We start from the raw sequence: 15,000 nt of genomic DNA on the forward strand, positions 1-15,000 counted from the left end.
AAATCCTCTAGATTATTAGTTTCAGATTATTAGTATCAAAATTAAAAGTCTTCATTATGCACGGTCCCTTCAAGGATGTCACAATCATCATATAAAATATACTGTGGGATTATTATTACTGCCATATTCATATATAAAGAGCATTTTATATCACTGATTCAGTCAATACCATTTCATCATACAATTAACATTCTCACATTTTATTAACAAATACTATGTTTTTTTTATGGAAAATCTGCAAAGTAGGTCATAACCGCAGCTTTCAGATGAATGTCATGTTGTAAATGAGATTCATTTGGACTTTTGTAGGTTTGTGATGTCACAACCTCACGCTCATGTCACATGTCCGCCCTCAGAATTTTTTTTTTTTTAAATATGGGACCTTTAACATTATGCTTCACAGCGGCTACAAATTCCTATTTTGAGGTACACACAAAGGACCAAAGTGTTATTATATGGATAACAGACAGGCTGACCAATTAGCCGATGTCCCTTTTCTTTAACATCTTTCTCCTGACTCTCCCGTGGAGCAGGTGATCATCCAGACTCATAATCTAACTGTGTCCCTCCAGGACCATCGTGTCTCTGATCTACAACGTGCTGAAGACCTTCATGGAGATGAACAGCAAACTGTTTGATGACCTCACTGCCTCCTACAAAGTGGAGAAACAGAAGTGAGTATGACTCACTGTCTTTGTGTGTGTGTTTGTGTCACTGGATACAACAGTGACAACAAGAGGAAGAAATGGAGGTCATGTTAAGTCATGTTTTAGGCCGTATTTGTTCCGTTAACCATCCCTTTATATTTCACGTTGGAAGTATGTATCGCTTAGGTCATCTTTAGAACAGCGATCACATCATGACTCCAGTTGTTCAACACCCCCGTTTCCAACTCAAGATAGCAGATACAATCGGGACACAATTTAAAGGAATGGTTCAGTGTTTTAAGAAAGAAAAAAAAAAGTCTTTCCACCTCATTTTTGTGTGTTATGTAATGAAGTGGAGACTGTAGATGGGTTCCAGATGGCGTCTTGGGGAACTGACACTCACTGTTTATCAATGTTCATCTTGCAGAGTAAAACTGTGACAGCTTTTCATCTGATCTGCAGTGTTTGCTGAGCACGAGAAACTTTTCCCCCCTGACTTTAGCTTTTCAGGCAGTGCCTCTTCCAGGGCAACATTAGTACGAGCAGGACACTGCAGCAAGCCTGCAGAAGAGTGCCTTTAGGACAAATTCAGGGAACTGATGTCCACCTTTACCTTTTACCTTCTTTATAACAACGACAACCTCTGCCTGATAGGGGACACAAATATAAACGTGTAGCCTTCACGTCGCCGGTTGCATCATTAGCTTTTCTCCTCTCTACACTTTTCATTTCATTGCGCTCTTCTCTCGTCTTTCCTCCTCCAGGGAGATGAAGCGGGAAAGGGAGCGTGCCGATCTCTGGCGAGGCCTGGAGGAGCACCAGGAGCGCCAGATGCAGATGCTCACAGAGGCCGCCAGGAACCAGCGCAACCTCCAGGAGCGAGGCGAGAGAGGGGACCCGCTGACCCCTTCGTCCCCGCAGACGGGTCACGCCGACCAGCCCGAGCCCAAACCCAGCGGGGCCTCCTCTGGCGCCGGCGAGTGCGCCACCTAGGTGCTGCCCCACATATATGGGATAACATAGGGGAGGGCGAGGGGGGGGGAGAGGTAAGGGGACAGGGAGAAGACATGATGGTGAAAGTGTTGGGAGACAGAAGAAGGTACAAAACTAATTTACAGGTTTTTTTTTTCTCTTGTATCATCGAGGTGGAAGCTTTTTGTAAAAAGGCGCAAACGCGATGATCCAAGATGAAGACTGGACCTTCTTTCTGACAGAGTTGTGTGAAACTGGTTCACTTTTTGCTGTACACACATCATGTTGCACATCAGAAGATGAATATTGTCCAAAAGTGCAAACTGTCATTTGAATTAATGGCTGGTTTATTAAACTGCAGGTCAGTACCTCTAATCGGTGGCTGGCCTGCTTCCAATCAGCCTCGGAATAAGAGATAAAACGTCTCTTTTGGTGCAACACAGTCCAAGTTTAACACGTGTCTCACTTGTCTTAACATTTAACCAACCGAGTCATGGTCAGTATTGTGGCCTCATATTTATCTTTTGGTCAGAGATGCTTGTTTCATGCGTGGATAGCACAATACGAAAATAAACAAAAGAAGCAGTTTCACACAAATTCCCCAAAACTATTACCGAACAGACCAGACACACAAACCACGCACACACACACACACACACACACACACACACACACACACACACACACACACACACACACACACACACACATACACAAACGCGCACACACATGCAGGCGCAGGTACATATTTACTGTAAATATCAGACGACAGAGCTACAGAGAGTGTATCCAGGTCAAACAAAACCTCACACACCTACAATTGATTGATGCACCAAAATATTTCTTACACACACACACACACACACACACACACACACACACACACACACACACACACACACACACACACACAGCTGGTTCTGGCGCTAACTCCTCTCCCAATCTGCCGGGTTCCACCAAAAGACGAGCCTAAAAGTCCCTGAACGTTAAATACCCACTGATGAAGATGACAATACTGATATAAAGTACAATAATGTTCCTTCTTACTTGTTACTCTACTACTACTACTCTACTCTACTCTAAGTACTACTGATGATGATGATGATAATGTTTTTATATATATACATATGTCTCTGGATATTTCTGTAGTGTATTATGGGAGAAACACTAGTGTAGCAGATACCATAAAGGGGAAGGCCGACTCGAATTCTGAATTCACATCACTGTACGAGGCCATAATGTGAGTGCTGAAATTCAGCAGAATTCCCCTTTAACAGACCTTAAAGAGGGGAGGAATGAACTGGATTGGCAGTGGCTGTTTTTCTTTCCTTTAGAAATTTTGGATGTTTGTGGTGCGTCAGGTGTATTTTAAAAGGATTTTGCAAAAAAAGAAATAAAAAAAATCCCCAAACATTCCACATTAATATTTTCAAAGGTGCCCTGTAGAGTTTTGTAAACACAGTTATGTTTACATTCAGTGTTACTCACCAAAATGCATTGTGTGTGTGTGTGTGTGTGTGTGTGTGTGTGTGTGTTCGTGTTCTTGAGGCCTGACAGATGAATTGTGTTGAATGCATTTCCTTCCTGAAGCCTCCCTAATTCCGTTTTGGAATATTTTATTCCCGCATTGTTTACATTCATGTTTTTCCACACTCGTAGTCTTCTTCACGGCCTTTGTTGGCACATTGCTCCGTTTCTTTGCACTCTACTGCCACCAACTGTTGATCAGTGGAATAGCGCGATACCAGCAGCATGATGCAAATCATGTTGCCTCCATAAGATACAAACCTTTTTTATCTGTTCATGAAAACATTTTTTCTACTGTGCTGTTAGTGGTCAAAAGTTCCACAGGGTACCTTTAATTTTAATGATGCGGGACATAATGCCGATTTTTGTTTTTTGTTTTGAAGTTTTACAAATTCGACAATTTCCTTTGGTTGCATTAAGAAAGTTAAATTTTACCTCCCTAACTAACATTTTACCAAAAATGAGTCCAAGCAAGCCAGTAAGCCCCACCCAACACAGACATTACAGGAAAACGAATGAAGCGCACCACAAGTGTCTCAAACCAAAAGAAAAACACCGTAATCCAGTTGGATTTCTGAACCTGGAGCGTCTGTAGGCTCAGCAGACCTGACGCTGCTCGATGGTGACCACGACGATGATAACTTTTTTTGAACCAACAAAAATCTGTTTATTCTTGTCTGATCATTATGATAGAGTGATGGGATAAAGAGAGGGGGGAAAAAACTGAAAAAAATTATTTTAGCAATATTTTCATTCTTTCAGGATAATCTGTGTGTTTTTAGGGGGTTAAACAGGAAGTGGGTGTCACACTGAAATGTTTACCTCCCGCTCTTGTTTTTACTCCTGTCGCGTCCTTGATATTCACATTGTCTTAAAGGTACCTTCTGTGTAAATTTATTTGATGAAAAATGATTTTGCTTTGTAATTATGTTGTTTATTTTCTTGGTTTTTGTATGATCTTGTTCATTTTTGTGGAAAACTGATACTGATGCTATTTATTTTCTATTTGATCAGGAAATGTAACCTTATTTGAAGATGATGGTCAGGTTGTGTATGTGTGTGTGCGTGCACGCAATGAGTGTGTCGGTGTGTATCCAGTGAGTGAATCGGTGAGTAGGAGATGTGCGTAGACAGAGCGATGGAGAACGAGAGAAAACAGTTATCTCTTTGCGTCTTTTTCTCTCTCTCTCCTTCTCTCCTTCCTGAGGGACAGGGTTTGAATCCGAATGTATCGCAAAACAAACCGATTGTTTTTTTTGACGCTTGAGACGCAGAGCTACCTGTCGGCTGCTTCGTAACCAAACATTCAGAAACCCCTCAAACCTACAGCTTTTCCAGACACTCACTTCAAATCATGCCTGAATCAACAAGGTTTTGAAATCCGATTAGTTTGAAGCTCTCAGATTTGGCATTTCAACCATTATCGAGCTTTTATTACATAATTCAGAGTTTTAAAGTCATGAATCTTAATGCTGCATTTCTGCCCCCTTTCTAAATTTCCAAGGTTTTTGAGTGCTTTAAGTTTTTAAGATTGATTTTCTAATCTGCCATCGCTTCGTACAAATAGACATAGCTGCTTTTAACGGTTGATGCTGTGGATTTTCATTTCATTTGCAGATATTGCATCTAACATCCAGGTCACAACTCCCAACGTGTTTGTCAATCAAACCAAACAGACAAATGACAAAAAGACAAAAGTGCAACGATTTGAGGAAAAACCCGAAAATATTAAAAAAATACTTTTGTGTAAATTAATTAATTTTTTTTAAATAACCTTTTATTATCTCTGGTTTAATTTAGGACCTAATTAGGGGTCACAAGCCTCAGGTTGGTAACCACTGACGTACATCTACATGCTGTTTACGTTTTCATTTCAGGCAGAAAGTTTTAGTTTTCTTCTGTTTCTGCACACAATATGAGTGTGGATGTAAAAGGGTACATCTTCCGCTGGGCATCACTCCACGGGAACCAAAAGCATTGATGGCATTTTTAGAAAACCAAATTCCACTTTGAGCAAACCAAAAAAAAAAAAAAAATAACTTTTTGGGGTCGGATTTCCAACATTGTTTTTATTCAGGCAGGTAACACTGAAAAACACAACTGAAAAGAAACAAAACTTGACCTCGCTGTCATTAAACTGAGTTTACTTTATGGTTTTTGTTTTGGCTAGCTTACTCACGAACCCTCTTGATTGTTATTGTCAGTCGGTCAGCTGACTCGGGGAAAATCAGAAACCCCCGTCTCCCACTGTTCTACAATTCTCAATGCTATTGATTAATGACAACATTACTCAACGCTGGGATTCGTCCATCCATTCTAGATGTGCTCCAGAACAGGAAGCGAGAGAGGAGAGAGTGTGCGTAGAGAGCTCTGGTATCACCTCACAGACAGCAACCCAACGCTGGTTTCATTGACTGTCACACTTCCTCGCTGTGGCCATTTTCACGAGGCCTAATTTGAACAAATGCTTTAAATCGGAGTGGTGATGTGAATGGATTCAATGGAACCAGCCAGTAACGATTAAAAAAAAAAAAATAAATAAAAAAAAAAAGACAGAAAGACAGAGGAAAGAAAAGACATAGTGAGATAGAATGGCAATAAGTCAGAGCAACAGATTGAGAATATAATGTTACCGAAACCTACAACCGCATTACGTAGCAATTTCACTGAATTTCTAGATTTGCACTGTCTGCCCAATGGTCTGTGTTTGTTGTGTTGAAGAAAAAACCATAGAGAAGATGATAAAGACGACGGAGAAGAAGAAGATGTATATTTTGGGGACCAACATGGCAGTGGGGGGGGTTTGAATGTAGAGAGGCTTACTACTGTACGTAACATTACAGGGGGTGTAGAATGGAGAAAAAAAAACAACTATGTGCTAAAAATGAAACTTCACTTTGAGAAAACACTCTGGGAGTCTGTGCTGTTTTTTTTTTGAGTCATCACTGTCTCTGGGGTGTCAGTTCCCGTCACTGATACTTCTATCTCTGGACATGATGTGCATTGCATCTTACAATATGTCTTAGTTTTTAGTTTAAAACATGAAAAGAAACTAAAATTTTCAACAGAATGTAAAGAAATTAGTTACCATGCAGTGGTGCAATGTAAACTAGTACATTTACTTGAATATTGTACTTCAGTACACAGACTTTATTGAGTATTTCCGTGTTAAGAAACTTTATACTTGTACTCATCTACATCTCAGAAGCAAGTATTGTACTTTTTACTGCAGACTACATTTGTCTGGCAGCCTTAGTTAGGCTACTTTTAAAATTACAGATACAACTTCTTACAGAACAGAAACAATACAAGCATATCATAATAACCTCATAGAATATGATGCATTACTATAAATTAAACTAACCAACAGGACATTAATTTGTGAAAAAAGCGACTACAACACTAACTTGTCCATTAATGCAACAGTAATATTAATCCAGAAACATCATATATGATAGTAAAACACTGAGTAAGCATTTACTGCATACTGTGTACTTTTACTTTTATTATTTTTAGTCCATTTTGCTGATAATACTTACATACTTTTTTAATTTTAAAGAATTTTAATTATTTAATTTTTTTTTTGGAGTTTGAAAAAAAACTAAAAACTAATAAAACAAACACTGTTTTAGTAAAAGAAACAACAACAAAAAAAACCCCCCAAAAACAACAACAACAGGTGACTCGCTGTTAAAACCAAAGAAGAAGCAGGTGACCTGATTCGGCCAATGGGCGCAGCAACATTCAACCTTTGACCTCACTTCTACTTCCTGTTAGTCAGACCGACGTTTGCTAACTTAGCATCAGCAAAACATGCGTATTACAATGGAGCATCTTTTATTTTTTTTTATTTTATTCGATAAACGTCTGCGAGTGGAGACTTATAAAAGAAAAAAGAAAAAAAAAGGTGATATTAATAGATCTCCTGAAGTAGCAGTGAAGAGGAGCTTAAAAAAAAACACCACATGGGAAGAAGTTTGAGCTGTTTGGGTCAAAGTGCATGTTATGAAGATGTCTCATGGTAAGTACATGATATTTATGTTTATTTTCTCTGTTGCCTGTGATAAATTTAATATATTTGGTGGTACAGCTTGAGGATCATTCATTCATCACTTTGGTCTGTTTTGTTTCATGCTGGCAGACTTGTGATCAGCTGATCTCGCTCCCCTTGTTGTGTTTTTAAAGCAGCTTGATGTTTTATCTGAATATCTACATGCATATTTATTGTCTTGTTTGTTTGATGCCTAAAAGCTAAAATTTGCTTTAACCTCTTAATATTTATACAAAGGGTGGATTAAAAAAACAACAACAACCAACTAATGTACTTCTACTGAGGAAAAACCTTTACTGTAAATGACCTGAGCAGCAATTAATCTCTCTTCATTTCTATTCAGCGTCAAAATCAGATTTAAAGTCTTAAAAACCTGCTTGAGTGGTTTAAATACATCATAAAAAAAAAGAGTCATCCTATATTGTCATCTTTTATGAAAGTTTATATTGCAGCAAATGAATAGAAAATGTCTTTAAGACGACAACGTGGTGAGTAAGAAAATACTGCAGGAAATCACATTTCCCCAAATATATACCAAGTACTTTGTGTATTCGTATCCACACTGGTGTCGTGCTGCCACTCCTCACATCCCAGTGGACTGATCTGCACACACTCAGTCACACACGGAGAGAGAGATACAGGCTGGGGTTAAGAAAACATAGACAAGCGTCGGTATTTTCCAGGGAGACTCCATTATTTCTGGCTTGGGGTTCTCTAATGGTATTTCATTGTAATTGCTATGATGTCAGCGTGTCCGTCCGCCGTAATGGCCTTCTAAAAACAACAACAAGGACAGATTGGTTCCATTCACTGGATTGTCCAGGCAGAGAGACAACCCAGAGTCCTGCAGCTCAAATCTCTGAGAGATCCTCAGCAGAAAAGGTGAGAGATGTTTTTTGTTGTATTTTTTTTTTTTTTTTTTTAAACATGTGTTTTAGTAAGATAGGGAAGGTCTGTAACAAATTGATATTGAATTTAAGGGACAAAATGTTCAATAATTAGTTTTCCTTTTTTACAGTTCGTCTTGTTTAATAGAGGACTCGGTGAACGCAGTGTTAGTGGTCTCAGTGCTCTTTTTTATTTTTATTAGTATTCTGTATCACATTCCCTTAAAAGTAATCTTAGTTGAGTGTTACTGCATCAGAGTATTTCTTAAATACATACAGTGAACTGTTCTGCAGTTTCAGTTCAGCTAGTTCTCCTTCTTTGAGTTCAGTTTAAGGTTGAAAATGTTTAGAAATGGAGAAGATTTTGTGAAATGACTCTTGAATCTGTTTCAAACAAGGGTGAAGAGTAAAACTGCACATTTTCCTGCACATTGAAATTAAGTTACCTCGATGTCAGATTTGCCATTTAAAATGATTTGTCTACTTCAGTGCTTTATTTATTTATTTATTTATTTATTTTCTGGGTCTCTTAGCATTAGTTTGAGCTGCAACGGACACTAGAGGGAGTTGTGAGTCGTGCTGAATGTCACACTGTGTTTCATGAACTTCTTCTCATGTAAAATACTGACAGTTCATCACCTGGAGCTCAACATTCATCTGTGTTAGGAGGTGAAACTGCATGTTGTCGTGTGTTGCGGTAATTAATATGAAAGAACCGATGCACTTTTTCTTCATATGAGGCATAAAATTTACTGGTGATGGTTTTAATTCCATTCACTCAAAAAAAAAAATACACATTTGTGTCTTTAATTCCAGTGATAGTTTGTTGGGTGACTTGATGCTGATGAATAAAGGACATAAAAACATGAATAATAACCCTCTTTCTTCATTTTCCTCTCTAGCCACCTTTCCCAGCATGCATCTCCACCCGCTCTCCCTTTCCTTCCTCTTCCTCCTGGTTGCCGGGACAGCCGTGGTGAGCGTCGCCGTGACGACGACGACGACGACGCTCCACGGTTTCCGAGGCTGCGCGGTGCGAGAGTTCTCCTTTGTGGCCCAGAAGCCCGGCTGCAAGGGACTGCGCATCACCACGGAGGCCTGCTGGGGGCGCTGTCACACCTGGGAGGTAACACACACACACACACACACACACACACACACACACACACACACACACACATATACACACACATACACATTCACACACGCTCTATTTAGCCGACATAGGAGTCCTTTTCTGTTGCTCTTTCTGTAAGCTCCTATGACCCAGCACTCAAATTTAAACCATCAGAAGGCTGCTGACCCGGTTTTGTTTCTGGCTCGGTGTCATTGTTATAAGAAATTCTCAAATCCTGCCAATCTTATTTTACTTTGAGAGGTTTAACCAAATTTAATGGTCAAGAACTGCCTTTAAAAGCGAGAGCTCCACTTTGAATCCACTTGTGAACTCAGTTGTTTCACATTGACTTTCATCGTCTCGAGTTTGCTCATTCGTTCTTTCAGCATGTTTGAGTTATGTTTGTATACGTAGGCAGTGATGAATAAATTGCAAAACGGTTCACTTGTTGTAATTACAGAAATATCTATCGGTGTATTTAAAGTGCAGATTCTCCAAGCAACATGGTCCCAGTACACATTAGAGTAGCAAAGAATGCATAAACCAGAACATAACTGCAAATGAATAAGATAATTCGGTAAGAGGACTACATTGGCGCATCAATGTTTACAAATGCACAGAGAGGAAAAGATACTTTTCCGTCTGTATTTCAGTTCATTAATAATCTCACAGCTCGAGTTCAATTTCTAAAACCACGTAAGTCTTGTGTCACACCAACCCGTAGCTACTTGTGTTTCACCACCGCGTTTGTGTGTGAAATCTCCAGCGACCCGTACCAGAGCCCCCCTACATCCATCGACACCACCGCGTGTGCACCTACAGCCGGACCCGCCACATGACCGCCCGGCTGCCGGGCTGCCCGCCCGACGTCTCCCCTCTCTACCACTACCCCATGGCCCTGCACTGCCACTGCGCCGTCTGCTCCACACAGGACACGGAGTGCGAGACCTTCTGACGGACTAAACCTCCGCTCGCCGCAAACTGTGTCTTCGGGCAGTTTTATTGATACCAATGACACTGAATAAAATGATAAGAAGCGAAACACGTGACTGATATTATATTCCAATAGCAAAAGAAGGCTGCGTCATTTAAGTAAACGCCTATAAACGAATGTCTTTGTACTGTAGTTGTACTCGTCTCTTAATAAACAGAGCTGGTATTACATTTGAAAATATGAATTCTGTCTTTTTTCATCATGATGGTATCGATACTGAATTTACACCACACAGAAAAAGGCACTTTTAGATCATACGCTTAAACAGAAAAACTACATATGAACTGTAGCTCTAATTATAATCTAAAAACAGAGAGGTTAGCGTTGCATGTAGTCTGTATTTGAAGTGTTGCAGTGTATCAGTCTACCAAGATAGACCCCCAGGACCCCGAAGCCTCAGGTTTACTGCGTGAACTGGTTAATACTCACCAATAGACTACAAACACAACTGATATTGAAATGACGAGGTGAGCTGACTGGGTCCTGCATTAATCCTGAGGCAAAAATAAAGTAAAAGGGGCACGTTCCTTTAAAAACTGATTCGTGTGTTTATCTGAAAGTTACAACCTGACTGATACTGGATTATTAGGGAGTACAAAAAATGTCCCGATACAGATAAATTGGCCGATATTATATATATATATATATATATGTATATGTATTCCCTACACGGTGTATGTGAATTCAAATTTTTTTGCAATGATCCCTGCAAAGTGGTTATCAAACACTTTAGGCACTTGTGACAAATACTGTATGTGTTGTGGGTTTGTGTGGCAGCTTGTCATCCACACTGACTTAAGTGTACTGAAATTGATGAATATAAATAACTATAAATGAAGAAAAACACACACATTGAACAATTTGTAATTTGCCCCACGCAGCTTTTTCTGCGTTGTGTTCTGTGGAATAAAGTTTTCGGGCCGTCATCGATACGTCGGTATCGACGTATATGTTGGCCAATATGTAACATGCGGTGATAGGCCAATATCGGCCAATCAAATGGGCGGGCTGGTATATCAAGTCGGGCTCTACCGAAGGTGACAAGAAAGACTGAAGAAGAATCAAATGTCCACAGAGATGACTTTAAAGTTGCAGAACAGAAATTTATTGACATACAATTGACAAGTTCATCACAAACCATACAGTGCATTCTTCCTCTTTTCATTTAATGGACATCTACGACATTCTTTGGTTTCAATAATAGATATTATTTACAAAATGTCTTTAAGTTCAAATTCATAAATATAAATAAATTTTGTACATTCTTTGGTCTCTTGCCTGTGAATTAGTGGTTATTGAGTATATTTGACCTTTATGCTGATTCCAAAGGTGGACGACGTTTGGACGTTTTATGTTCATTACAAATCAGTGAAGTGATGACTGAACTGTTGTAACTGTCGAGTGATGTTCTCTTTCATTTCAACATGTTATCATCAGAATTTATCGTCATTATGAGAAGATGGTTTGAAATCAGTCTGTTGTCGTGAGTTTGATTGATTATACAATGCTGGAGTCACTGTGTACATACATTTGCTGCCGAGTCACTAAATCTTAAGTGATGATTCTTAGGAAGTGTTTGCCAAACATATAGAAAGGTTCAGTTTGTTCGTGGTGTGTGTGACAGAATGGTTCGTTACAGCCTTTTACTCTGAAGTGTGGCAATCAAGTTTCCGAGAATCGCCTCCCTTACATCACATTTTACACGAGCGAACACAAACAAAGAAACACACAAAACACACACTCACACACATCTCAATAAGGTAAAGTAAGTATTTGTCACGTAAAGTGTAATTTTATCATTCGGTTTTCAGGTGCTGGATGGATCCAGAGCAGAGTGACAGTCTCGGGGTATCATGGTGCGGTTAGTTTTTCTGGGAATGTATCCGTTTTCTTTTTATAGTTTTTCTGTCAGTCTTGCTTTCATTCTTAAAACAGACCTATTATGCTCACGTCCAGATTTGTTATTTTTTTATGCTGGGACTCTGCCAGAGTAGCTTTGCATGATTTAGAGCTAAAAAAAAAAAAAACAACCTCCTAATTTATCTTATGTTGCTCCTTTATAGAGCTCATCTTCTGTCTGAAACAAGCGGTTTTGTCTCTTTAAGGCCTCTCCTCCCTAAAAGCCCACTTTGTTCTCATTGGCTAACTTCTAAGAACTAAGATAGAGAACTTCTTGTCCGTGTTCAAGCCCAGATCTGATTTAGAATATGAAAGTTGACAGCATGAACATCTGCAGCGACAAACATTACAGCGGGTCGCTTGGTAAATATCACGCTCGACACTGGATTATTGTGTAACGTATTGGTGGATTGAGCCTGTCATTAACAAGCTGTATATACATTCTCCTTTTCATAGGTCCTCGTTAAAAGGTGATCGTGTGGTAAATACCCGAGACTGTAGGTCGAGAGGCTTTTGTAATTGTGGACAGACTTTGAGCGGGCGGATGGACGTGTCCCTGTACTTCGTGGCGCGTGGTGCCTCGAGATGAGCATATAAAGAAATCCGAGACGAGCTGATGTCAGCTTGTGTTCTGAATGTTCAGAGCAGTCTGAAGCCTGAGCTTTTTTCTCGAGGAATTACTTTTACATCTGTTCACCTCGTTATTCAAGACGTTGGCCGCGTTTAACATCTGAACATCTGACCTTGTAACATTTTATATATATATATACATATATATATATATATGTATATATATATATGTATATATATATATGACAGAACGAATGAAGAAGCATAATAGGTCATCTTGAAGAAACAAATGAAGGAAACCCTGGTTTAGACAGTAAAACTGTGGGAGGCAAATTTAAAGGCCTTCAACAATCAAAAGACGTCAATGTGGACAGAAAAACCAAAGTAAGTGCTCTGTCATTTACCAATTATTGTACCACTTAACCGACTAAACTGTAATCTGGCTCTGATCCTGGTGAACATTTGGTACGTAGCATCCTGTCCTGACGTGTCAGTAGCGGGACCTGCGGCACATGTCGCAGCGACACGCCTTCGCTGTCAGGATCTCTATTTCGTCATGGTGACGACCGCGGGGGCAGTCCAGGCGAACTTTGACCTTAGGAGAGACAAGCCGCAGGACGTGAACAGTTGCAACAAACGATCGAGACCGAGGTGGCAGTTAAGCCCTCTTGTTATTCTAACGCCACATCTCCCTTCCACCACCTCTCACCTTGGCCTCCTTGCTGATGGTGCAGCATCGCGAAGCGGAGGTGATGTTGTGGGTGAAGTTGGAGGCCACCAGGACTGAGTATCTGGATGGAAAGGCGCTGGACTCGCAGTAGCCCACGCAGGCGTAGACAAGATGGGTGCCTTTACAGGTGCTGCGACGGTCACTCCGGATGGTCACGTTGAAAGCTAGAGGAAGAAGAGGAAGAGGAGGAGGAGGAAAAGTGTGTGTGAGTGTTTATGACTCAGCAGCTTACAGAAAACCGAGACTGACACTATTTCTATTTAATACTTCTAAAGCCACGTCGCTCAGGCTTTTGTTTTTCAAAAGTTGTATTGATCGTGAAAAAGTAGTTGTGTTTCAGAAGACGCTGCGGTGGCATTTCCTCCGAAACAGAAGTGGTACCATAATGATTTGCAAACCTAAAACCGAACTGTCCTGCGTGTTTTCACCAAAAAGACGAGTCTTTCTACGAGGGTGGATTAAAAAGTTCAGAGAGTTGTCTTGCCGCGCGCGTACAGTGCGCAGCATTGCGACGTGAAGCTCAGAGAAGCTGTGACCTTTATGAGTCCGGATCCCGAGTCAACATCAGCACCGGAGTTACATGTATGGAGCAGAGAGTGCACATTAAAGAAGTCACAGGGAACCCCATCCTGTGAGTAGGGATTGAGGGTAACGGCGATTGTGCCGTTGAATCTTGAGAATCTTACACGATTTCAATGTGCTGTGAGTCTGTGCACTATTATGTTGGAAAACTAAAGTGCCATTGAGCCGCAGTTCAGGTTGTTTGCGCCACGGAGGAACCGCAGAGCCACCTGGACCACTGATTCACCCTTTTATATGGCCCAAAATAAGACGTGTCTTATATTTTGGTCCTTTTTGACGCGACATTTGGAAATTTCACACATTTTTATGACCTAAGCTGAAATAATAGGGGATGCATTACCCAGCAGCTGCACTCAGTTCTGCTCAAGATTACACGCATCACCTATCATTAAATGACACTTCAAATCCAAGTTTGACAGGAATCAAATGGTTTTATCAGCACAATTTATCATTATTGATTTTTTTTTTTAACTGTAGGCCTACTACTTTGCCAAATCATTATAATCATTCTCAACAGAACTCGGCATGACACTGGCACAAGGATAGCCTGGTCTAGTAGGCAGTGTAAATAGCACCAAATTGTGAGTTTTTTGGTTATGTTTTATCTGTTGAACTCACGGTAAAGGTGACACCCGGGGGTGAGGCCATCAGAGCTCCGACCAATAGGAGAGAAGAGCAGCAGCAGTGAGATCACTGGTAGGGCCAGCAGGCAGAGATGTGAGGTCATGCACGGCGACATCTGGGTGGTTCAAACCTTTTAGATGTTGCTGTAAGAATCCAGAGAAGTCACAGAAAAGGTTTTTTTTTTTTTTTTTAACCAAAGTTTCAAGAAAACCACACAAAACATCTGGGCCAGTGGTTTCCAACCCTGACCTGATAAATCAGAGCAGCACCAAGATGATAAAAAACAAACAAACAAACAGGGAAAAACATTTCTGCTACACAATTATTTATTTTTTTCAGACTTTCCTTAAGTCATAGCTTTGTTTCTTGTAAAATACAGATGATTTTGATGTGTTTAAAG

The 15,000-nt window shown here is 40.2% G+C and overlaps 3 protein-coding genes across 4 annotated transcripts in view; 2 read left to right on the plus strand and 1 right to left on the minus strand.

Moving 5' to 3' along the window:
- ppp2r5b (protein phosphatase 2, regulatory subunit B', beta) overlaps positions 1-6,054 on the plus strand; it is a 42,119-nt gene extending 36,065 nt beyond the window's left edge. The window contains exons 12-13 of the mRNA XM_069159267.1: positions 573-674; positions 1,412-6,054. Of these exons, the coding sequence (XP_069015368.1) occupies positions 573-674; positions 1,412-1,640 (331 nt within the window). The 3' untranslated portion in view covers positions 1,641-6,054. The remainder of the gene's footprint in view (positions 1-572; positions 675-1,411) is intronic.
- A 616-nt stretch (positions 6,055-6,670) lies between these two features.
- On the plus strand, positions 6,671-11,553 carry LOC138204121 (glycoprotein hormone beta-5-like). 2 transcript variants are annotated; one of them, XM_069159269.1, is made up of 3 exons: positions 6,671-8,079; positions 8,987-9,210; positions 9,968-11,553. In XM_069159269.1, the coding sequence occupies exons 2-3, from the start codon at positions 9,001-9,003 to the stop codon at positions 10,154-10,156; spliced, it is 399 nt and encodes a 132-aa protein (XP_069015370.1). In that variant the 5' UTR covers positions 6,671-8,079; positions 8,987-9,000; the 3' UTR covers positions 10,157-11,553. The 2 variants fall into 2 exon arrangements, with proteins under 2 accessions (XP_069015370.1, XP_069015369.1); XM_069159268.1 differs by having other exon boundaries at positions 6,671-9,210.
- A 1,593-nt stretch (positions 11,554-13,146) lies between these two features.
- Positions 13,147-14,715, minus strand: gpha2 (glycoprotein hormone subunit alpha 2). The gene is made up of 3 exons (XM_069159339.1): positions 14,595-14,715; positions 13,374-13,558; positions 13,147-13,259 (listed from the first exon to the last, which is right to left on the minus strand). Exons 1-3 carry the CDS (start codon positions 14,713-14,715, stop codon positions 13,155-13,157), a joined length of 411 nt encoding a protein of 136 aa, XP_069015440.1. The 3' UTR covers positions 13,147-13,154.
- Positions 14,716-15,000: the final 285 nt, after the last annotated feature.

This window comes from Embiotoca jacksoni, unplaced genomic scaffold (assembly GCF_022577435.1).
Source record: "Embiotoca jacksoni isolate LCO1_2020_lvr unplaced genomic scaffold, fEmbJac1.0.p SCAF_24, whole genome shotgun sequence".
Taxonomy (NCBI): domain Eukaryota; kingdom Metazoa; phylum Chordata; class Actinopteri; family Embiotocidae; genus Embiotoca; species Embiotoca jacksoni.

Excerpts from the sequence above, each read along its gene's own strand:
- LOC138204121 (XM_069159268.1), top strand. The coding sequence starts at position 8,923 with ATGCTGATGAATAAAGGACATAAAAACATGAATAATAACCCTCTTTCT. Across the intron at positions 9,211-9,967 it reads GGCGCTGTCACACCTGGGAG|CGACCCGTACCAGAGCCCCC; the intron begins GTAACACACACA and ends TGAAATCTCCAG.
- gpha2 (XM_069159339.1), bottom strand. The coding sequence starts at position 14,715 with ATGTCGCCGTGCATGACCTCACATCTCTGCCTGCTGGCCCTACCAGTG. Across the intron at positions 13,559-14,594 it reads CCCCGGGTGTCACCTTTACC|CTTTCAACGTGACCATCCGG; the intron begins GTGAGTTCAACA and ends TTCTTCCTCTAG. Across the intron at positions 13,260-13,373 it reads CCATCAGCAAGGAGGCCAAG|GTCAAAGTTCGCCTGGACTG; the intron begins GTGAGAGGTGGT and ends GTCTCTCCTAAG.